At 41.0% G+C, this 25,483-nt stretch overlaps 1 protein-coding gene across 1 annotated transcript in view; it reads right to left on the bottom strand.

Moving 5' to 3' along the window:
- CD109 (CD109 molecule) overlaps window positions 1-25,483 on the bottom strand; it is a 120,599-nt gene that overhangs the window by 38,733 nt on the left and 56,383 nt on the right. Inside the window, exons 6-21 of the mRNA XM_005312517.5 lie at window positions 25,356-25,395; window positions 24,242-24,326; window positions 21,247-21,343; window positions 18,701-18,839; window positions 18,187-18,296; window positions 15,495-15,734; window positions 13,818-13,919; window positions 13,653-13,715; window positions 12,713-12,889; window positions 9,875-10,027; window positions 9,075-9,149; window positions 8,463-8,523; window positions 6,482-6,614; window positions 5,588-5,705; window positions 3,685-3,798; window positions 2,189-2,407 (exon numbers count right to left, since the gene is read on the bottom strand). Of these exons, the coding sequence (XP_005312574.2) occupies window positions 2,189-2,407; window positions 3,685-3,798; window positions 5,588-5,705; window positions 6,482-6,614; window positions 8,463-8,523; window positions 9,075-9,149; window positions 9,875-10,027; window positions 12,713-12,889; window positions 13,653-13,715; window positions 13,818-13,919; window positions 15,495-15,734; window positions 18,187-18,296; window positions 18,701-18,839; window positions 21,247-21,343; window positions 24,242-24,326; window positions 25,356-25,395 (1,926 nt within the window). The remainder of the gene's footprint in view (window positions 1-2,188; window positions 2,408-3,684; window positions 3,799-5,587; window positions 5,706-6,481; window positions 6,615-8,462; window positions 8,524-9,074; window positions 9,150-9,874; window positions 10,028-12,712; window positions 12,890-13,652; window positions 13,716-13,817; window positions 13,920-15,494; window positions 15,735-18,186; window positions 18,297-18,700; window positions 18,840-21,246; window positions 21,344-24,241; window positions 24,327-25,355; window positions 25,396-25,483) is intronic.

Genomic DNA, 25,483 nt, shown 5'->3' with positions numbered 1-25,483 from the left:
TAGCTTCTCAGTACACAAACTATAAAATCACAGGTTACCCTGCTCACTCAGGAACTTTGCTTTCAAAGCCTCCCGGATGCACAGCGCTTCCCGCTGGTCTCTTCTAATCGCCCGGCTGTCTGGCTGTGAGTAATCACCAGCCAGGCTATTTTCCTCAACCTCCCACCCCGCCATAAAGGTCTCCCCCTTGCTCTCACAGAGATTGTGGAGCACACAGCAAGCTGCTATAACAATGGGGATATTGGTTTCGCTGAGATCACAGCGAGTCAGTAAGCTTCTCCATCTCCCCTTGAGACGGCCAAAAGCACACTCCACCACCATTCTGCACTTGCTCAGCCGGTAGTTGAAGAGTTCTTTTTCAGTGTCCAGGGCGCCAGTATAGGGCTTCATGAGCCAGGGCATTAGCGGGTAGGCTGGGTCCCCGAGGATGACTATAGGCATCTCCACATCCCCAACAGTTATTTTGTGGTCCGGGAAGTAAATACCTTGTTGCAGCCGTCTAAACAGACCAGAGTTCCTGAAAACACGAGCGTCATGAACCTTGCCCGGCCATCCCACGTAGATGTTGGTAAAACGTCCCCTGTGGTCCACCAGTGCTTGCAGCACCATGGAAAAGTATCCCTTTCGGTTAATGTACTGGGTGGCCTGGTGGTCCGGTGCCAGGATAGGGATGTGAGTTCCATCTATGGCCCCACCGCAGTTTGGGAATCCCATCGCTGCGAAGCCATCTATGATCGCCTCCACGTTTCCCAGGGTCACTACCTTTGGCAGCAGTACATCAACGATTGCCTTCGCTACTTGCATCACAACAACCCCCACGGTAGATTTGCCCACCCCAAACTGGTTCGCGACTGACCGGTAGCTGTCTGGCGTTGCAAGCTTCCACAGGGCTATGGCCACTCGCTTCTGTACACTCAGTGCAGCTCGCAACCGGGTGTCACTGCGCTTCAGGGCAGGGGACAGCAACTCACAAAGTTCCAGGAAAGTTCCCTTCCGCATGCGAAAGTTTCGCAGCCACTGGGATTCATCCCAGACCTGCAGCACTATGCGGTCCCACCACTCAGTGCTTGTTTCCCGTGCCCAGAATCGCCGTTCCACGGCATCAACATGACCCATTGCCACTGTGATGTCCTCGGCGCTGGGTCGCCTGCTTTCTGACAGGTCTGTGCTACTCTCAGACTTCAGGACATCACCGCGGTGCCGTAGCCTCCTTGCCTGACTTTTCTGCATCTGCCTCAGGGAAACCTTTATGATAAGCTGCGAGACGTTGAGAGCGGCCACAACTGCAGCGATGGTCGCAGCGGGCTCCATGCTCGGAGTACAGTGGCGTCCGCGCTGTCAATGACTGGAAAAGCGCGCGAACTGTTTTCCCGCCGGCGCTTTCAGGGAGGGAGGGCGGGAGTGATGGACGGATGACGACAGTTTCCCAAAAGCACCCTCGACTCATTTTGTTACCCAGAAGGCATTGCCGGCTACACCCAGAATTCCAATGGGCAGAGGGGACTGCGGGAACTGTGGGATAGCTGACCACAGTGCACCGCTTCGAATGTCGACGCTATCACCGTTAGTGTGGACGCACAAAGTCGAATTACTGTCCTTAGTGTGGACACACACGTTCGACTTTGCAATATCGATTACAAAAATTCGATGCAAGTAAAATCGAACTACTCTCGTAGTGTAGACAAGGCCTTATATAGGCTCCTGTTACCCCTAACCCCCGTCCCGATTTTTCACATTTGCTGTCCAGTCACCCTAACTTTCTCCCACTCCCACAATGCAGAATTTGTCATGTTAAAGCTCTGTTGAAATAAAGTCAACTGTGCAGTTAAATCCATTAAACTTTTTCTCAAAACAATATTATTTTACTTCTTACTGGATTATAATATAGTTGTAGCATCCATGGACCCAGTCCTGAAAACCCACGCTCACCCATGTTCACCCAGTCAGACGATCAAGGGTTTGTAAAATTTAGCTATTTGTTTATATTTCTTAAAAGCCAGGCTAAAACATGTTAAGGAAGGAGTTCTTTAAAAGATAAACTTTCCGCTAACATTCACCCATTCTGAAAGCTTCAGGTCAAAACGCAAATAAATAAATATGCCTTTGGTTTGCCTTTTCACAACATTCTTCTTTTTAAGGGGATACCATCTCTGAATGCTTGAAATGACCTATGCCTTTGAATATTTACCTTCACTAAAACTTTCTGGAGGATGGCATCAGAAGCAGTGGGTGATATTGCTGTCACTTTAATAGAAATCTCTCCCAGCTGTTTTGGTTTGATTGGGAAATTAACAGTCTTTGCATCTTCACTTGGTACCAATACAGATTGCTGGTTTCCTGTAGCATTTATTTCATTGGATGTGATAAGAATTTCAAATGTGTCACGGAGGTCAAGAGTCACCATAACCTATAAAAAGATTGCAATTCATATTTTTAACTGGAAAAACTCCCTTTTATAAACTGTCATTTTCTGTGTGTATTTAAAAATATGTTTCAGTTGTACCATCTACTCACTGAAGAAACAGTAAGAATCCAGGGCTGGTGCAAGGAAGTTTCGTGCCGTAGGCGAAACTTCCACCTTGCCCCCCCCAGCCCTGCGGCAGCTCCCTGCCCCCCCTCCACCCTGAGGCGCCCGCCACTGGCGGCAGCCCCCCCGCCCTGAGGCGACCCCCCCATGACAGCCCCCCCCCGGGGAGCCGAGCAGCAGCTCCCCACCCCAGCTCACCTCTGCTCCGCCTCTTCCCCAAGCACGCCGCCCCTGCTCTAATTCTCCTCCCCTCCCAGGCTTGTGGCACCAAACAACTGATTGGCGCTGCAAGCCTAGGAGGCGGGAGAAGTGGAGCAGCGACGGCGTGCTCAGGGAGGGGGCGTAGCAGAGGTGAGCTGGGGTAGGGAGCCCTGCGGCAGCTCCCCCCCCCCCCGCCCTGAGGCATCCCCGTGGCAGCTACCCACCCCCCCGGCCCAGGGAGCCTTGCGGCACCTCCCCATCCCAGCTCACCTCTGCTCTGCCTCCTCCCCGAGCACGCCGCCCCTGCACTAATTCTCCTCCCAGGCTTGCGGCGCCAAACAGCTGATTGGCGCTGCAAGCCTGGGAGGCAGGAGAAGTGGAGCGGCGATCACACCCTTGGGGAGGAATGCTGTAAAAAAAAACTTGGGGGCACCGCTTTTTGGTGCCCCCAATCTTGGCGCCCTAGGCAACCGCCTAGTTCGCCTTAATGGTAGCACCGGCCCTGTAAGAATCTCAAGGAGATGTGATCACTATAGTATGTGTAAGCCTTGCAATGTCTGGCCAACATCCAAGAATCAGAGCAAGAAAACATGGACAAGAGGCAAAGAAGAAAAAGAAAGAACTGGAAGTTGATGGGAGCTGAAGATCTCAGCACTTCACAGGAACTACCATTCACCAAATGGAAGGGCTCAAGAACATATTATATGTCATACCAGATCCAACCATCAAACCCAGTATCCTATTTCTGGCTAATCCCATTCAGAGGAAGCCAAAAATATATAGTCCATTTGACTAATTTGGGTGCAATGATTTACATGTAGGAAACTAGATTTTCCTGACTCCTGTAGCATATAGTTCATATATTAAAGAGTGCCTCTAGAAGAACTGACAAACTTCAGAGCATAGCAAAATGGTAAGGGAAAAATACTAACAAAAAAGAGTTTGCCTATATTTACCTTGGTTGCTTCTTTCAAATAATTGAAGATATTTACTTCCAAAATAAACTGCTCTCCTCTGGTAACCGAGTAAGGAAGGTTCAAGGAAATGAAAAAGGGTTGAAAAGCTTCTAACTGGAAAACAAAATCATTATACAATAGTGAACCCCTGTGGTCATATATTAGCTATTAAATTTGCTACAGACAGTTTAGATTCAGATCTGTTCTAATTAGACTTCCCCATTGGTAAACCTGGATTAGAGAACAAGGTTACTTGTACTGGACAATTAGCATTAGGTAATATGCATTGTTTCTGATTTTTGGTTTTAACCGATAAACACCAATAAAACACACAATAAAAAAAATGAAAACAGTGTTTATCCAAAAATCACCAGACAAACACCAGAAATAGCTACTTGTAGTTAACGGTTTGTCTATGCAGAGCAGTAATGTGGACTACAGGGGCATGATTTCTAAAACACACTAATGTGTTTCACATTAATTGGTCTGTGTAGATCCTGCTGATGCACACTAAAGATTCTCTAGTGAGCTTTAACATAGTGCTGTTTGAAACAGTGTGAGACAACAGCACACTAGGGAACATTACAAAGAGATTACTCAGTACAGTACAAAGAGAGATCCCCGAAAAAGCCCAGTTTTTAGACATCTACATAGAATTCAAAAATTGCTAAAAATAAGCCTCAAAAAATGAAATTAACAAACCCTGAAAAACAGAAGCCCTAGTAATATGATAGGACTGAAGCATGAGCCAAAGCAACTATTAGTACAGGAGTTCTCAAACTGGGTGTCAGGACCCCTCAAGGGGTCGCGAGGTTATTACATGGGGGGCCATGAGCTGTCAGACTCCACCCCAAGCTCCACTTTGCCTTCAACATTTATAATGGTGTTAAATATATTAAAAAGTGTTTTTAATTTATAAGGGGGATCCCACTCAGAGGCTTGCTATGTGAAAGGGGTCACCAGTACAAAAGTTTGAGAACCACTGTTTAGTACAATAGCAAATGCTATTTTTCTGAGGACTCTCTTTATTACACTGCAATAAAACACCTGTGGCTGGCCAATGTCAGCTGACCCGGGCTCAGGTTGCAGAGCTATAAAATTGCAGTGTAGATGTTCAAGCTCAGATTGGAGTCTTGGCTCGGACCAGCCACAGGTGTTTTACTGCAGTGTAGACATGCCCTCTAGCTCTGGTCACATGGGAGGAGCTGGGCTCTTGGCATTTTTGAAAAGACAGGCACTTCGTATCTTAGGTGCCTAGAATGATTTAAAAGTTTAACTTCAGACATCCAGGTTTGAAAGCTTTGACCTTTCCCATCATTTGGGATCCTGTTAAATAATGACTTTCAACTGTTTTGGATGCTTAAGTAATGGATGATTTAAAAACGCGTCTCTCCATGACCCTATTTTCATACCAATAGGGAAGGATATATTAGAAAGGAAAATAATGGGCTCGTCTAATAATCTATTTTTTCTTCTTTATACATTGCTTTCTGAAAGTGCTGTAAATTGGGGTTTGTATTTTTAAGAATTATCTATATTCAGTATATTTTTGAAAATACAACATTTTTGAACTAAAGCTGTGAAATAAAGAAACGAAAGCAGGCAGCAAGCAGATGCACTTATATTCCAACAAAGACAGATACCCAAAGGCACAGAATCACTATATATAATTATGCAGTATTAAAATTATTTATGCATACAGGAGAAGGAGGGATACGATACCATAGATTTTAAAGGAGAACTCCCCACTGATTTCAGTGTGCAGTTCTGCTTAAAATGTGATTGTATTTAATAAGTATTAAAATAATCAGGTTGCTACTGTTCTTGTTACAATATAAAACTGAAAATAATAAACTGGGGAGTTATCACTAACATAAACTGGAACTATATTGTACTATGTTACCTCAACAGGAGCAGTTGTAATTCCAAGTCCAAGGTTTTCAGATATTACAAAAGCACTGGCTACCCAAGAAGTGATGGTATCAGGTACAGTAACTTCCATTGTTGTGTCTCTGCTGGATCTGATCATAGAAAAGCACATCCGAATTTCAAAAGTGCTAATTTAATGCTCAGTTAAAATGTTTAAGATAGATCATAAATGTAGTCTGAATTCTTAACAGGAAAGTTTGTTGTTTACCTTTTCTTCTTCTCCCAACTTTCTGTAAATATGTTTTTGTTAGTCCCCAAAATAATAATTAAATGGTGAATTAGAAATTACTCACTGTAAGACAATAAATCCCTGTATATTCTATAGAAATACCCTCCAGATGTCAGCTGTTTTCCTAAAGCTCCTGATACTGATGCTTAGTTAAATGAGTATCATGTACTGAAGCACCATACGGGTCAGATTGTGCCACCAATTTAGCAATTTTGGATGGTCTCATGGTTAAGACACTGGACTAGGGCTCAGTAAAGTAGGATTTAATTTCTGCGTCTACCACGGACTTTAGTGTCACCTGAGGTAAATCATCTAATCTCCCTGTGCCTCATTTACCCATCTGTATAAGGGACATAATACTACTTCCCTTTCCCCAACCTTTCTCTGTGTTGTTTATTTAGATTGTAAGCTCTTCAGGCAGTGATTGTCTCTTAAAATGTATTTGTACAATGCCTAGCACAGTGGACCTCCAATCTTAGTTACTGCCTCTAGGTGGTACTGTAATATAAATAGTAATAGGGATCAATGCAGAATCCTATTTAAAATGTAATAGTGCAACGTTCCCCTAGAAAATAATTAAAATATGTCAGAAATCCAGAGCAAGTAAGTGTAAAAATCTGTTTTCCTCTAAGCATTTACCTAGTATTGGTGTCAATCCAAAGCCAAGTCTCCGGGAAATTTTTCCTTACATGTGGACTACTGAAAGCAGGAAATCCGGCTGCAGAATCTAGATAGTCATCGAAATCCGCACTGTAGGGTATCATCCCATCATCTACAAAGTTAAAATTATTGTCAAATATCAGAAAACTCTACATAGCAAAAAAAATAATATTAGCTCCTTGTTTCATGTATAATTATTTACAAACTCACAAGAAGTTTGGTAACAGTACACATGGTATTTCTGAATTGAATTTAGTGTTATTGCACTGTTATTTTCACTTAAAAACACAAAAGCATTGCACACGAAATTTAAGTTTGGCAGGTCTCTATGTCTATACAGCATTTTAGAGCAAACAAGAGCAAACCTCCCAGCTAGGTCATCAGACTTGGGCTAGCAGGTCTTGTGCTACACTCTAAACGTAGCTGTATTGACAGTACTTTGAAGTTGCAGCTTGGGCTGGCACTCAGGCTCTGAAGTCTGGGGGCGGGGCTTCAGACCTCAAGCTCCACCCAAGCCACAACCTCAAAGTGCTGTTTAGAGCACTAGTGTGAGCCCCACTAGCCCAAGGGCTCACTCCCGCTTGCTTCCAGATGCTGTGTAGACAGACCCTACTCTTTAGGGGTATACATATACTCCATATAGTATGAATATAGCTATGCCAGGGTGTTGAGCCATTGCTGTTTAAGTCAATGGGAGTTGCAAACACAAAGCACCTCTCAGGTCCAGGCCAGTTACAGCCACTTCATGTCAAGGCGGCAGTAGCATAGACAGAATCCATAGAGTCCATAGGGAAAAAATGCAAAATAGCCTAAGTCCCATGTTCAGAAGCACCTAACTTGATTAGGAGCCTAAGTCCCATCAATTGATTTAAGTACTTATGAAAGTGTTAACCCATATTTATACCCCAAACTCTCCAAGCATCTCAGGTGGCAATCCTGCAAACACCTATTCATGAGGGTAGTCATTAGGGATAAAGCCAATGGGCCTTGTCACAGTGGTTAAGACTGCTCAGGTCAGTAAGCATTTACAAGATCAGACTCTTAAGATTTAATCATGAGCCTAGAATCTGATTTAGCCGGGCTGGATGCAACATAAATGACAGGAATTCTTCTCCCTAGATTGTAAAATAGCTGCAGATGTGCTCCACAGAGATTATTCAGTCATATGAAGTAAGGTTTTATGTACCCACAGACAGAGGGTAAAAGCATCTATGTAGTAGCCCTGCAGGCTCGATGTAATGAGCTCATGCAGAGTGCAACTCACCTCAAGTATATTTCACACAAATCTAGTCACCCAAGCTGCACAGCTGATAGGAACAGGGGTGGCTTTATGTTTTTTGCTGCCCCGAGCACGGCAGGCAGGCGGCTTTCGGCGGGCGGTCTGCTGGTCAGTTGGATTCGGCGGCATGCCTGCGGGAGGTCCGCTGGTGCCACACCATTGGCATCCCCGCCGCCGAATTGCCGCCGAAGCCGCAGGACTGGCGGACCTCCCGCAGGCATGCCACCAAAAGCCGCCTGCCTGCCGTCCTCACGGCGACTGGCAGGCCGTCCCCCATGGCTTGCCGCCCCAGGCAGGTGCTTGGTGCACTGGTGCCTGGAGCCGCCCCTGGATAGGAACCCTCTCCAGCTGTGGAGGAAGGGTCTGTATTTGAAATATCTATTTCAGGAATTTGTCTTCAAGCCCCGATGGATCTTTTGTCACCTCAGACAACAGCATAATCCTCACAAATACGCAAGATATACACTGTTAAAGAAAGTTATTCAAATCAAAGATAAAACATGTAGGCCAAATTCTCCCACATTACACCAGCTTACATACAGGTAAGTCTATGACTTCTGTGAAGTGACTCTGGGTTTTTCCTGGTGTAACTAACCAGAATTTGGCCCTGTTTGTTTATCTTTAACTCTTCTGGACCTAGCAGATAACAATGGTTCGGTTATGCCAATTTTTATTACTTACAGAGAACATCATTCTTGTCTTCTGGAAGGTTTGCATCAGTCAATACCCAGAGGTTGCACTTCTGGATAAAAAAAAAAAAAATACAATCTATCTCAGTACAGGACATGCAAAGTACTCATTATCTTGTTTTTTGTTTCTTTCGTTCTTTTTAAATGTCTTTCTTTCTCTTTTAAATGCAAGTCAATTTTTAGCAAGTCAAATGCATGCCACAACAAATGCTATTTTCTGACTGAATCCTTACCACACCATCAGACATCACTTAGGGTGGCATGACGTTTTAGCATAAAAAAAAAAGAATTAAGTACAAATACTGCAGTGGATTGATAGTTCATCTGCATGTTTTCATTTTGAAATGGGCACATAGTGATGAATTTCACTATTATCTATTAAAATTCTGTGAATACTTTCATTTTTAGACTTTTGTAAAACAAAATTAAATTCTCCCCCAAAACAAATTGATGTCCTCTTGACAATCACAGTAGAAAGCATGAAAACAGTGCATTGTCTACAGTTTTCAAACTTTACAAGGCGTATTTAATATATTTTCCTTCTGCAGAGGATGTATAAACAATTAAAGAGAAAAAATCCAACTTCTAGATTTAAAAATGATACCTGAAAGACACTGAGAGGACTTCTGATTGAGTCAAAATATTGTGCTGTGTTGTACAAATGTAGTTCATGAAGCACCTAAGAAAAGAAAAAGAAAATAATGCAAATTGTAAAAGCAGGATGCAATTCTTTAGATAAAATATACTGTACAGGATGTTAATTTGCAGAGCTATCCTTCAAACAGTAGATCTCTTGCCTCTGGAAAATTGGAGTTACCAGGTGAATGGGGTTAGGCAATAATGGTTTACACTAGTGGTGGGCAACCTGCGGCCCATCAGGGTAAGCTGATTGCGGGCCGCGAGACATTTTGTGGACGTTGACTGTCCGCAGGCATGGCCCCCGCAGCTCCCTGTAGCCGCGGTTCGCCATTCCCAGCCAATGGGAGCTGCAGGAAGTGGCGGGCATGTGTGAAGAGTTTTCCTACTTTATTTGGTCCTAAAACAAAAATGATTTGACTGTGAAAACATAGCAGTTTGATGGACAAAGTTCAAAAGTGTTGGAAAAAGAAATGCCGAGTGGAATATTAGTCCTCTAGCATATCTAAGGAATGAAAACTTACAGGACAGAACAAGTATAATTCCAAATAAAGGGCCTCATCTTACAAATAGTATACTCATAAGCAGCTCACTAATGTTGATAGACTACTTGAATGAGTAAGAATTGTTCACACAAGTAAAGGTTGCAAGATCAGTCCCAAAGTTGCATTTATATCTATATAAAATAAAACATAAAAATTGTTACATTTCCATAACCTTATACTTTTCAGAAATACACTGTATGCAAAACTTTTTTCTTTTACTTACACTGTCTTCTGTAATGTCACTACTTTCTCCCAGGAGCTTTGTACTTTTGTCAACAACTGAGAGTCCAATTACAGATCTGGGGTCGCTTACACTGATTTTAAGGGAGACTTTCTCAGATGGATTGACTTTATCTTTATTCCAAGATATTTTGATCTAAGAAAAAGAAGAAAATTATGTTGGTTTAAATTACATAGCAATATTTCAGGGTCAGCCAAGAGCTTTCAATCATGAGCTTTTTATTTTAATTAGTCGTAGCTGAGAATCTGGTTTTGCTGGGGAAGGCATGGTTCCCACCAACTCTTGGAAGGGGCTAAGGGTTTACATGCTGCTCCCTTAACCCTCAGATTCCTTAGATCTGTAATTGGCAAGCACCAGCATCCCCATGGACATCCTTTGTTTCTGTGATGGCCACTATCTTGGCCAATAACGAGTATTGAAGGGACCACTAGAGCTAAAAGGATGAGTCTGAGCTAAAGCGCCAGGTTCTGTAGTTGGAGCAGTCACACTCACATCTTCTGTGGGTTGGGAGAGGGTTGTGTAACACACTCTGACCAGTGGGTTACACTTTCAATCTGCAAACCAGCCCCACAGGTTCCAACTGGCCCTTCCACAGCTATTCCAGTACTTGAATAGGGGGTTGAGGAACAGATGCCAGTTCAGTATTCCTGTTTCAGATTAATAATTTTGCCCTTTTCTTAATTGGAGAACCAAATTTTACTCTAGACTCTTGACTGGAAAAATGAATTGGAGAGAAACAGGTCTTCACAGCACTACATTCATTGTGAAAAGTCTGGGCCAGTGGCAAACATACTATCAATGGCTAAAGTAAATGTGATTATCACTGCTTATTATACTGTAAATAAGACAACAGACTGATTCATGAAGAGAGTTGGGTTTGGATTAAATGACATTTAAAACATGGTTGCCGAGTTATTTATTGAAATGAAATGCAAGAACAGGCTATAAATTACTCCCAGAAGTAACTGATCATGTTTCTGCTGCACTTAGGAAATGTCAATAGCTACCCCTCACAAAGAGAAGTAGAAATAGCTTGGAATTTTTGTAGCTTTGAAGAAGATCAATTATTTCATTATATCCCATTGGTTTCCAAATCTGAAGTTTTCAGTGGCTCAAATCATGAGGCTAATATTTAATTCCCATTAATTCATCTTCCCAATTTTCCATTATCTCTGTATTTAAGATTCCCTGGTTTTCTCATTTTTAAATTGCACTTTAATCACATACTTATATTTTGGCCTGTTCCCACAAACCCATGCTGACAAGACTAGTCCTTACTCAAAGGTTTGCAAGAACAAGCCCTATCTCTGTAATGTAAAGTATACTGTAATCTTCACTAGGAGCCGAATACAGCACCACTGAAGTCAATGGAAAGACTCCCATTGACTTCAACGGAGCTGGATAAGGCCCTATATGCTTTCTTGTTACAAATATCTTCTCCTGTTTCTGATCTTAAACTTCTGAGTTTTAGCTCTCAGCTATGTTATCTTTATTTATTGTTATTTTTAATTTATTGAACTTTTAAAAACACAGATATGCAACACAGCAGGAATGTGTCACATGTAGGGTATGAACTGCAGCTTTCTGACCCCCTTGCCACACAACCTGTTTATAATACCACAAAAAATGCTCAGCTTCCAAGGATGGTTCCAAAGAAAATTGTTCAGCATATTCATAGATTCCAAGGCCAGAAGGGAGTATTGTGAAAATCTATAACACAGGGCATAGAGCTTCCACAAAATAATTCCTAGGGCATATCTTTGAGAAAAACATCCAATCCTAATTTTAAAATTGCCAGTGTTGGATAATCTATTACAACTCTTGATAAATTGTTCCAATGGTTAATTACCCTCACTGTTAAAAAATGAACACCTTATTTCAGGTATGAATTTGTTTGGCTTCAACTTCCAGTCATTGGATTGTATCCTACCTTTCTCTTCTAGATTGAAGAGCCCATTATCAGATATTTGTTCCCCATGTAGGTACTTACAGACTGTAATTAAGTCACCCCTAAACCTTCTTTTTGTAAGCTAAATATATTGAGCTCCTATGAGACATGTTTTCTAATCTTTTAAACATTCCCATAGCTCTTCTCTGCCCCTCTACAACATCCTTCTTGAATTCTGGACAACAGAACTGGATGCAGTATTCCAGCAGTGGTTGTACCAATGCCAAATACAGAGGTACAATATCCTCCCTACTCCTACTCGAGTTTCCCCTGTTCGTGCATCCAAGGATCACATTACCCCTTTTAGCCATAACACAAGTTTGACTCTATTGAACAGGAGAAAAATTTCCACTGGCCAACCTTGTCCCAGATGCCACTTCTGTATTGCCACAAAGAGAACTGGCAGTACTCATGGAGGGAGTGTTAAACAGTCCCTCTATGCAACCTCTCCACAGTTTGGTTCCTCTCCACACAGCAGAAACGTGTTCATTCCCATGTGTTTTCTGCCTTCCAGATTCATATCACAGCTGGGAGTATTGCTCCTCTGAGAGGACAACACTTGTATTTTCTGAGTAGGGCCCTTCTGGATCTTTCTCTAATCCAGTTCTGGGAGAATCACAGTTGAAGAAACTCTCTCCTGGTTTTCTATGATACCAGTATCTTCCCAATGTCTCTTCAAACAGTCTTTCACATAGGGCCTGAACCAACTGCCAATGAAGTCAGTGCGAGTCTTTCCACTGAATTCAGTGAGCTTTGAATCAGGCCTACATTGAGAAGGATTTTTATATCTACAAATCTTCCATTCTGAACTATTACTTAGTATGTAAGACATATAAAGAAAGTCATTGCAAACTCAGTCTTTGATTTACTACCTTGTTTTCAAGAACAGGCTGAATAGACAGAGTCAGAGCATCATTTACAACTTCCCCATTCTCATCAATATAAAAGATACTTATACACGCCACAGGAGCCCAGGAATTTTCTGGTTTTAAAGTGAACGTTGTCAAAACCTCTGTGCCTACAGCCACTATCTGTTCTTTAGCTACCACCTGAAAGGGAAAATAAAATGTCCAAGTTATAATAAGATACTAACTGTATTACAATCACAAATCAACACCATTCTTCACTTCAGTGCCGAGAAAGCTCACCAAATATACATTTCAGACCTCCAATCCCAACAAAACCAACGAAAGACCATACTTAACATTCCTGTTATTCCTAAGACATAAAAAACAAGGAGAACCACCAGACTTCCAAACTGTTAATTTAAAAAAAAAAAAGCAGCCTTCTCTTACATTATAAAAAAGAAAAAATAGATTTGTGCCCTATTTCAGGTCAAATGTGAGATTCTAAGGTCACACTCGGTCAGCTTGCTGTTAATAGAAATCTATGCATCTAACAGCAAGCATCTGGATCATCAGAGGTTAGAATGTACTGTGATCCCATGTGGATTCTTGGAGTGGAGGGGTTGGAAATGCACCCCTGCCCAGTAGATGAGCACAATCTAATTAGTGAGAGCTGGCACTGCTGCTAAGGTTCATCAGCTAACAGAGCTGGCCTGACAGAGGGGAACACACTCCTCCCTTTAAAAGAATGGCAGAGTGGCCTCTCACATACAGCTCCAAGGGGACAGACAGTGGGACTCCCTCTGAGCAAATACAAAGTAAGGACTGGATCCATTGTTTTTACCGAGCAAATCAATAATAATCAAATCTCTTAAATATTTAATCACCTTTTTTTTTACTCATTTGACTTTATCTCAGGTTGGTAACAATCACCTCAAGTCATACACATGTAAAATTGGTACGTTACCAAATAACTGATCTCCTTTATTAGCTTGTTGCTTGCAACACTCAGCTCGAAAGGAATCCCAACCTAGAGAAAAAAACGTGATGATAGGGCTAAATAGGTGTCCATGATGAAAACCTGACAGTAATGTTTTATTGGCAAGTATAGCTTCATATGAACATGTGTTACCTTTACATCTTGTCTTGGTTTTTTTATCTGGAGATAAGTCATGCTGGGGGAGTTGAATACACCATGAACTGCTATGTTAGTTTCACTATCAAGGAAACTAGCCTGTAAGACAATACAAAAAAGACTGTTGCTAGAACTATAAAAATCTATTTAATGCTCGTGTATATGCTATCATTACATACTGTATGAAACAGACTAAAAATGTTATATACATTATATACATATGGTTTCAACATAGTTCAGGTGGCCAGATTATCCAAGTGAAAAAAACAAGACATGCGGCATGGGGATGGGTGAGTTCATGGTGAAGAGCGTGGACAGGAAGGTACACCTGGGACTGGTTTGGCAGATTAGAGAGAGGGCATGAAGGTGCCTCTTCCCTTTCTGTAACAGCTCAGCAGAGCTTGGCACAGCTCTGAAGCAAGTTTACAAAATGGGGAAAGATTTTTCGATAACCTTACTGCAAGCCTGGAACAACCTTAAGAAACTGGGAGATTCCTGATTTTCGGGGACAACCGACCTGAAGTGGTGAGAAGGAGAAAGTGCCAACATGAGACTGGCCTGAGATGCATTGATCCATGATCCCCATATGTGCGGTCATTCTCATCAGTCCAGCTGCCCACAGGCTCTGACCAGGTGGTCAGGTTTTGCAAGGGGGTTACATAACACCATTTTTTTTCCCCAATCAAAACTGCAGGGACCCTAGGAAGGCCCTTGAAGAAGGACATTCAGGGCCATGTGGTTGCCATTCTCATAGTACTCATGTCACGTAAAGCAATTAAGCGGTGATTAGTTTTCAGATTTTTTTAAAGCACTATCATTAATAACATTAGTAATTCCTTGGTTGGTCATATCTCCCATTAGTTTATATCAACTAGTTATTCTCATTGTGGTCTGTTTCTATTTAGTTCTACTAGTATAAAATCCAGAGTAACTCTACTGAAGCCAATAGAATTATTCTAGATTTACACTGGTATGATTTAGAGCAGAACCTGGCCCCATGAATTTCATCTAGAAACAGCAACAGCTGGTGAGATAGCTCAAACTCAAATCAGGTACAATCACAATTTTCCAAAGATCTCAGAATCTTGTCACTACTCATGGCCTTGACCTGAATATTAATCCCACTTCTTATTTTAACACCCTGTTCTCCCTTTCCCTCAGAGGGGATAGCATTACTGTGCCATTCATCAAGTGAGCTATGAAAACAAACAGACAGGGAATCACCTGAAGTACAACTAGTGTTATACCTTCCCTCTTCTTCCTCTAGGGCTAATCACCAATATCTTCAAGCTCCCATATGAGGACCAGAATTCTGACAACACAGACGAGTGGATAAGGCACTAGCCTGCACCAACAGAAGACCTGGCTTCTATTTCTGGTTCTGCCACTGACCTAGTGTGTGACACTGGGTGAGCCATTTCACCTTTCTGTGCCTCTGTTTCCTTTCCCATCCATTGTCTGTCTTGTATACTTAGTGTCTGGCAGTCTCTCTCGCTGTGTAGGTGGTGTCTAGGACAAAGGCCTAGGTACTACTGTAATACAAACAATAAATAATTGCTCCCCACACCAGCTGTTGCATAAGTCAGAGGCAATGTACTGTTGAAAAGCCACTACAGTCTCATTCTTTGAATTGTGCTGGATTAATGCTTTGAGTTTTCATGATGTAAACAATACCTTAATGAGCAGACTCATCGTATTAGTCAGAACTGGGACCTCAAGGTGAATTATTCCATTTTCTGGGACAGTATAATTTAGGATATGCACTGTCTCATTTCTCTGCTGCACAGCTCCATTTTCGTACACAGAGAACACAGCATGGTGAGGAACTGTGTCTGACTGTTCTGCAGTGACTGTGACAAAATTTTCTCTCTCTTCGGCCGTCAGCTGATTTTTGTCAAAACGTGTTACTTTTAGCTAATAACAAAAAACAAGGAAGTCTTCATAAGACAGGCCACAACATACATCCAGGATTCACAAGATGTAACCATAAGTTCGTTTTTATGACATAATTATATTTTTAAAACAGCAGTTATCTTCAGGTTTGTAATACACCTCTACCCTGATATAACGCTGTTCTCGGGAGCCAAAAAAATCTTACCGTGTTATAGGTGAAACCACGTTATATCAAACTTGCTTTGATCCATCGGAGTGCGCAGTCCCGTCTCCGTCCCCCGTCTCCCCCCCCCCCCCCGTTCCCCCACTCCCTCCGGAGCGCTGCTTTACCGCGTTATATCCGAATTCGTGTTATATAGGGTCGCGTTATATCAGCATAGAGGTATGTCTATCAGGACACCTCAACTCCCTAAGTCAAATTCCAGGTCTGAAACTTCACATAGGGAGTGTCCAGAGAAGAACAACAGAAAATGATAAAAGGTTTGGAAAACCTGACCATGAGGAAAAGTTTAAAAACTGGTCATGTTTAGTCTTGAGAAAAAAAAGACGGAGAGGGGACCTGATAACAGTCTTCAAATATGTTAAGGGCTGTTATAAAGAGGACAGTGACCAATATTCTCTATGTCCACTGAAGGTAGGACAAAAAGTAATGGGCTTAATCTGCAGCAAGGGAGATATTAGGAAACACTTCTAACTGTAAGGGTAGTTAAGCTCTTGAATAGGCTTCCAAGGGAGGTTGTGAAATCCTCATCACTGGAGCTTTATAAGAACACTTTGGACAAACATCTATCAGGGATGGTCTAGGTTTACTTGTTTCTGCCTCAGCACAGGGGGTTGGACTAGAGGACTTCTCTAGGTCCCTTCCAGTGTTTCTACGATTCTATGATACTGACTCTGACTGGTAAATGGAATGGAAAGCAAGACAAAGCAGGCACAATGGGAAACCTTCCCCTTTCCAACTGTGAAGATTACTAGTGTTCTTGTGAAACCACCGCAGGACCCCACAGCTAAGTATGCACCTTGAGCGCCAGTAGCAACAAGGGTTAGTCCAATGTCTAATTCACGTGTAGGAGGAACAGAACTGATTCAGACATGGGCTCATCAAAAAGCCTGAGGAAAAGAAACTGCACAAAATTTGCATAAAGTCCCAAAATGAGCACCCCCCAGTACACAACTTCCCCACTTCAAATCCCTCAGTTACCTTCACAGATTATATCCGTTCTCACATTCCATCAATCCCTTCCCCCATAGCATATCCAGTCTCCTCTCCATCCCACACTCCATAAATTCATCCCCCACACAAATACAGTTCATCTCTCTCCCTCCCTAATCTAAAGTCTAACCCTCCCACCAGACTGTTAATTCTCCCTCACCCCTCAGTCCATTAATTTGCCTTCCTCTGTGTGTATCTCATATTCAGAGCTCTACTTATCAGTAGCTGCTCCTTATGTGTGGATAGTTGACACTCCATCTCTTCGCTTGTCAGCTGCTCAGCACTGGTACCAGCTTCCTCCAATACCTCCCACTGAGTCTTGCTTTGGAGGATAAAGTGGATGAGGACTGGGAGCAAGCTGAGAGGATGGCAAGGGAAGGGAGAAGAACCAAAAGCCAAAGACACCTGTTGTGAGGCCATCGTCTTCAGCTAAATGGTGAGGTTAGGCTGGCCTGCTGTGAATTCTCATATTCAGCACTTGCCATTTATCTATCTGGATCCAAGTTTTTCACAGCTTCAGCAAACGAAAAACTTCACTTGGCTCATTTCAACAGGCTTTAAAGTGTTTCCCTTTTACATGGTGCAATTGTGATTGCCTGTTAAATGCTGACATTGTCATAGAGTAGAAACCCTTTTATCAGTCTAGAATTGGGAACATGAGATTTAGTTAAATGACAGGGGGTTAGATAAAAGGAGAAACACAGAGGACATAACCCAATTTCAAAAACCAGAGGTTTTTATATAAGGAGGTGTTTGGATAAACAAGTTTTATAGGATTCTATAAAACAGCTAAGTAATAAGCTAAGTAATAAGCGTATGTTAGTAAAAGTGCGAGATTCATTAGCTAACAGAGTTATTTAAAAAATCCAGACTAGCTATAGAGTGTTCTGACTGAACAGAAATATGGTATCAAAATGGAAAATAATCAGCCCTGATGCAAATCCTAAAGACCCTGTGAAAAATCTCTTTTCCTCCAGAGCCTTCACCAACCATCTCCAAATCTATCCCAGGTACCTGCGCCAATATCCATTCTACAACATTTCCTATTATTTTATAATTTTCTAGTGCAAATGACACTCATGCTAAAATTGCTGGCACAAATACAATGAAATAAGAGGTGTCCTTAGAATAAATTTGTAAATTCCCCCTAACCCTCAGCAGACATTTTTAGCTAAGCAGAACCATAAAAGGAACACTGATTATTTTTCTTACACAAGAACTATCTTGATGAACAAACCATAATTAAATAGAAGAACTTACAGTAGCTGTGAAGTTCAGAGAAGGCTTTAGAGTTCTAGCATAGTCAGAAAAGTCAATGATGTAGTCATTCTGCTTTGGAAAGACAGTGGTGCTTGCATTCTGAGTGATTCCTGTTGGAGTAATCATGAGTGTTCAGAAGACATGATTTCATGTATAATCCTTTTGAAAGGCTTCTCTTAGCTCTTCGTGATACTGAGGAAACTCTCTTGTATTTCAAACATTAATTCCAATCACCCCTGTTTCTGCTGTTGTCACTATCCTTCCCACTGGGGACTCCAGTGCCCTGACAATCCAGGCATACGCACTGGTACCCTTTTCCTCAGCGCCAGATCCCTGAGGCTGCACAGTGCTTCCATGAGTTACACTGCTCCACTCCACACATTTGCCATCCTCCCTATTCTCTCCCATGATTTGAAGGGTACAGCTTTTTGAGCCCTTCTGCATATAAACAAACTGCTAGGATATGGCTCGATTGTTTGTTTTCTATAGCAACATCATATTGTAAGTAACATACCTGTAAGTGATTCTGTAACTACAGCTATAATTTCTGTTGGCCCTCTGTAAACTATATCACGCTGATACCGTGCATGTTGGACAGTAGTTAAGTTTTCAAACTCTGCGTAATTAAAAGTGAAGTTCACAGATCCATTTATCTATAATGAGAAAACAAAGATCTTAATTTGTTTGACTGGATTTTTTCCAATGGAGTCATCAAAACTCAAAGCACTTAAAATCAGGACAACTTTTTTTATCCATTATTTCTAGTTAAATCGGATAGTTCCCTCAATAAAAAACTACAATTACAGTTCATGAATTAAGATATTAATACTTTGTTTTGGTAATCATCATTCTTGTTTACTATCATTCTATCATCAATAACAGTCTTTTAACTGTAAGCAACAATAGGGTCTGATCCTGGCAAATTTTGATGTTTTATTATGAATATTCATTATCTATAGACTGCCAGAATATTAGTGCATGGTACTCTATAGTGAAATACAAGTCCCTGCCCAAGAAGCTTAGAAGTGGAGCATATGATCCTGTAAAGGATGTGGTTAATTCTCCATCACTTGAAGTCTTTAAATCAAGATTGGATGTCTTTCTAAAATATATGACCTAGCTCAGCCGCAAGATATGGGCTTAATGCAAGAATTACTAGGTCAAATACTTGTCCTATGTTATACAAGAGGTCAGACTAGATTACCATAATGGTCCCTTCTTGCCTTAAAATCTATGAATAAAGTACTGAGCACCTACTGAGACATAGCATAGTGAGAGATTATAGTAAACAAAAAGTGAGGAGAGATGACCAGAATGACAAAGGTTACAATGGTGAAAGACTGAGATATGCTTATTAGTTATTAATATCTGTATGATGGTAGTATCCAGCTATAAGATTATGGCTGGGGCCCCAATGTGCTGGCTGTTGCACATAACGTAATTGACACAAGATACATACATCTTGTTAGTCACATATAAGGGTGAGGGTGTTTCTGTTGGCTTTTTCTTTTCAATATATTGAATGCATTAAAATGTTGGGCGAAAAACAGGCAGTTATGGAGACCAGCAATGGAAGAGTAACAGGAAGAAGTGAGTTTAGATGAAAGGTGTGAAGGAGAATGTGGGTGATTGGCTCAGAGTCGGGGAAGATGCTTTAAGTACAGAGGGTGATATGAAAAAAGGCCTGGAGTGGCTTATGAGAAGAGAACAGGAGAATCAACGAAGAGCAGTTTACTTGTGGCACCTTAGAGACTAACAAATTTATTAGAGCATAAGCTTTCGTGGGCTACTGCCCACTTCTTCGGATGCATATAGAGTGGAACATATATTGAGGAGATATATATACACACATACAGAGAGCATGAACAGGTGGGAGTTGTCTTACCAACTCTGAGAAGCCAATTAAGTAAGAGAAAAAAAATGTTTGAAGTGATAATCAAGCTAGCCCAGTACAGACAGTTTGATAAGTGTGAGAATACTTACAAGTGGTAAGACAACTCCCACCTGTTCATGCAGTAGCCCACGAAAGCTTATGCTCTAATAAATTTGTTAGTCTCTAAGGTGCCACAAGTACTCCTGTTCTTGTTGTGGATACAGACTAACATGGCTGCTACTCTGAAAAGAGCAGTGTGTGAGCAATACAATAAGAGGCAACAGAAGAAAAGATTCCCAATGGGGATAGAACAAGGAGTACTTGTGGCAGCTAATAGACTAACAAATTTATTTGATCATAAATTTCTTGGGCTAAAACCACTTCATCGGATGCATGCAGTGGAAAATACAGAAGGAAAACATATATACACACACAGAGGACATGAAAAAACAGGTGTTGCCATACTAGCTATAACAATAAATGGACACAAATCAGACGTCAAGAATTATAACGTTCAAAAACCAGTCGGAGAACACTTCAATCACCCTGGTCACTCAATTACAGACCTCAAAGTCGCAATACTCCAACAAAAAAAACTTCAAAAACAGACTCCAATGAGAATCTGCAGAATCGGAATTAATTTGCAAACTGGACACCATTAAATTAGGCTTGAATAAAGACTGGGAGTGGATGGGTCATTACACAAAGTAAACCTATTTCCCCATGCTAATTTTTCCCCCTACTGTTACTCACACCTTCTTGTCAACTGTTGATAATTAGGATGGCCCATTTCCACTACAGAAGCTTTTTTTTTCTCCTGCTGATAATAGCTCACTTTAATTGATTACTCTCGTTATAATTAGTAAGGCAACACCCATTTTATCATGTCTTCTGTGCATATATATTTTCCTACTGTATTTTTCCACTGCATGCATCCAATAAAGTGGGTTTTAGCCCACGAAAGTTTATGATCAAATAAATTTGTTTGTCTCTAAGGTGCCACAAGTACTCCTCATTCTTTTTGCTGATACAGACTAACACGGCTACCACTCTGAAACAGGGATAGAATGTGTGTTTATAATTGTTGATGAGGGTTTATTCCAATAGTTCATCTTGGCAGTGAAGTGGATGCAGAAGCAAAGTTCTTACATTCATAAAAACTCTACAAATTGTCAACAAAGACTCACCTCCAATGTTTTAGTAACATTTCTCTTGCTCCCCCAATAGGACATAGGAATGCAAGTGACTGTTACACTTCCTCTTACTGGCTTTCCATAAGTATACCTGAAACATGACAAGAGAGATCATATGAACCATTATCACATGGCTTTGGATTTCTGAAAAATTTACAAGACCGAAGAATAAATAAAAAATGTATCTGATGGCATTAAATAAAACTACGGTACATTTGTACTTTGAAATGATGAGAAGCTTTTAAAGCTGGCATCAATTGAAATTCATCAAGAGCATGAGCCCACAAATTGTGGGTGAGGAATGTGCACAGAAGTGGAAAGTGCTGCTCTTTTCCCCCACAGCCACTTGGAAGTCCATTATTATTATAAAACACTGGTCATCCATAGCAAGGTGCTGTACAATCCTAGAACAATCAATATCAAAATAACTACAGAAAAACAATAATTGGTCGGACTTTTTACATTTTATCATTTCATAATAATTATGACATTGACTCACAAGAAATAAGAAAATGTCAAACTTTTAAAATGCTTTTGAACAAAATGTGACTGTCGCGCAATTTTAGTGCAGTAGAGTTTAAAGGCTGTGAGGGAGGAACTTGTGTGCCCTTTGAGGATTGCACTAATCTTACCAGATGGAGCTAATACAGACCAGGAGACCCCAATTTATTCAGACCTAATTTTTAAAAGATGCCTGGAAGAGTAACCATAACGTAATACATTGATCTAGCATTCTTCCCAAAAAAAATCCCCAGGCATCCTACAATGCAAACATAATTAAAAACAGTAAACAAATCTTTTCAATTTTAATTTGAAAGCTAGAACAAATTCAGGTTTTTGAATGTCATTGGGAAGCTTAGTCCAATTATTGTGAAGCACAGATACTAAACTGCTTTGCCGCAAATGCTTCCAGATTATGTTTAAGGAAAACCAATAGCTCATCAGACTCAGACCTCAAACAACAGCAAGGGAAATTAAAAAGAGCAAATCAAAAAGTGACTCTGGACCAATATTGTTAGTAAGCCTGCAAGTAAGCACTGTAAGTACTGTACAATCAATATGGAATTACACTGGCAACTGTTACAGAGATTTTAAAACAGAGACGCTGGAAAAATATCATCAAATATCTTAGTTCCAGGAAAAACTTTCACAACAGCATTCTGCAGCAACTGCAGTCTTTTAGAGGACAGGCTGGAAGACCTAAAAATATGAGTTAGCCTTAATTATAGCTGATTAATGTAAGATTTTGTCATGATTATTTTTAGTAAAAGTCACGGACAGGTCACAAGAAATAAACAAAAATTCACGGAAGCCATGCCCTGTCTGTGACTTTTGCTGCTGCAGCTCCCTGGTTTCCCCCACCACCATGGTGGTTGGGAGCTGTGGGGTTCCCCCTTCGCCCATGGCAGCTGGAAGCTGCTGGGGGGGGACTCTGCCCACAGCAGCTGGGAGCTGCAGAGTGAACGTATTTCCCAAAGAGAAAATGGGACACCCCAACCCACTTGCCCAAAGCATCCCCCCACAAAACTGTCACCCATGGCTGGAACCCTGAGGAAGGCCCCCTCAGGAGTCTGTTCCTGTCGCTGGAACATTGCAGGGGGCCCCCTGTCGCTGCTGTAGCCTGCCACTGCAGCCATGCCAGGGCTGGCTGCCAGCTCCAGAGTCCCGCAGCTCCTGGAGCTGAAGCAGAGAATGTCACGGAGGTGACATAAACATAGCCTTTGCTATAATCTGTCCTAGAAATGACAAAGTCATTGGGCAACATCCCTGTGTATTTCATATCTCAATCTGGTAATATTACAAACATGATAAAAAGAAATACTGACAAATCAGAAGATAGTGTAAATCTCAATGCTTTTTTATCCAAAGGCAGTATACTTGAATTATCATAAAAATATCACTGGGGGTAAGCCATGCCCAGTATACAGCTAGGACCAATAAAACTTCAGAACTGCAAGGGATTCAAATTCACAGAATCCTATGACATCCAAACCTGATTGCCTTGCAACCATCAGTCATAACTGTAACCATTCTATCACAGTTACATGGAAGAGTTAAGTAAACCTATATACATAACACTGAACCCCAACTCACACTGGCAAATTCTAGACACCAAAGTATCTTTGCCATCTATCTTATGGGTTTCTAAGTCCACTCAGCTCTGTAGTATGCAAGTGCCTTCCATGTAACATAGACTGGCAACAGCAAAGTCCCTTGTAAACTTCATGGACTCTCTAGTTCATCTGCCTTTGGGGATTGCAGAAAGCTCTATTTGGGATGTTTTGGGATGAGGGTTTTTGAGAGGAATGGGAGGACTAGATCTTATTTTCACTCCCACAGCCCAGTGACACTATCACAGATCAGTGAAAGAGCCTGTCACAGTGCATAACTGTCCTGGGCTGCCCAACAGTGCACTGTGACAGATTTAAAATAATGAACAACAACAACAAACACTGCTAAACACTCTAAAGTAAATGAAAGAGAATCAGCTGCAATTAACAAAACTTTATAAACCTTTAGCAGTGACAATACTTAGCACTAATGTAGCAACATGCGTCTAAGAATTTCAAAATGCTTTACAAATGTTAATTACATTTCAGTTCCTCCCTGATCACTTGCAATTTCAGTTCTCTTGAAATCCAGACTGAACTGTTTCAAATAAAATGGAGCTATACATGAATATTATTCTTCCTTTAATCTCCTTTTCCCACCACCTTTGGAGAAGTAATCTGCCATTTTTAAAAGTAGGTTCTAAATTCTAAATTCTCTGGTCATACACCATGTTTGTGCCACACTAAGCACACTCTCATGTTCAATAAATAATAATATCTAAATTAGAAATGGGATGAAACACTCATTTGTCACCTTTTAAAATCCATATTATGATTGATTTATAACTTTGTAACTATTTTATAACATAAAGTAACATGAATATATATGAATTATATTAATCCAGTGAGAGAGTTGTGTAAATTTATGATTTACTTACTTTGCAGTGACAATACCAGTAAAGTCCTTGTCTTTCAAAGGATAATATAATGATGTTGTTAGAGTAACTTCAAATTTTGGTAACACTACAAAAAAAATCAAAAGCTAACATTAAAACATGTCAGAAGTATTAAATTCATACTCAGGAGAGCAAGTATCAGTGTTAAGTAATAGGGGTATTTAACTGTAATGATGATGGATTCTCCCACCACTCTGATGGACGAGTGATTTCATTGTAATACAGATTGCATTACTACAGCTTCCTAAAGGACATCAGGAAGGACACATTTGTTGAACCAAAACTGGTGTGCATCTAAGGCTGATCCTGCACCGAGAACCACACACAGACTGCTGCACCCATACAGAGCAAACTGACTTCGATGAGAGTCCAAGCAGACACAGAGGTCCATTTGTGCAGAGACACTTGCAGGACTGAGAACTAATATATCATTCCTTTCTCTCTCAGGTCAGACCTGAAAAAGCAAAACTTCTCAATCAATTCAGTCTTTACAGTACTATCAGTAAATTTAAAAGACTACACAGATGATGGGGTTTCATTTGCTCTAGTTCAGTTCACACTGATCATCATTTCAAAGTTAAGATTGCCTCCTCAGGGCATATTAGTAGTGACTTCAGTTGGAGCTATTGCCTTCATTCACAGCACAGAGCAGGAATTGACCATTCAGATAAGCAGGGAACATCCCGCACAATCTATATCCTCTAATTGCTGTTGCTAAGATACTGGCAAACCGAAGTCCTCACTGTTTTTTCTACCACTTTTCTAGTTTTATCCAAAATATCATTGATTAAACTGCTAAATGACATCCTAATCCTGCAAATTGTGGGTCAGTCTTAGAGAGGTAGGAGATGCAAGTGTGGTTTCATGTCCACTCCAAGAGTTTAATGCCAGATATTGATATCTGAAGAATCGAATGACCCTCTTCCACAGGAATCAATTTGAAGTATGGGAATTATTGTGAAGTTCACTTAAAAAAGACACTCATCAACATAGTATTTGAGCTCCATTGTCATCTTGACACAATATAACACTTTCCCATTCCCAGAAAAGAAGGATTACAATTTTCTGTGTCTGAGTGCACACGGAACACACTTACCATATTCCATCACAGTAAATCTTTGATAATGAGTTTGATCCTATAGAAAAACAGAACAAGGTATATAAAATTGTGCTTAGATTATTTGGTTTATTATATCTACTCTGGCCCAGTCCCACACTCATTTA

The sequence above is a fragment of the Chrysemys picta genome, chromosome 3, assembly GCF_011386835.1.
Source record: "Chrysemys picta bellii isolate R12L10 chromosome 3, ASM1138683v2, whole genome shotgun sequence".
Classification (NCBI taxonomy): Eukaryota; Metazoa; Chordata; order Testudines; family Emydidae; genus Chrysemys; species Chrysemys picta.
Note: the sequence above shows the minus strand (reverse complement) of the source record. Positions and strands in the feature narration are given on the sequence as shown.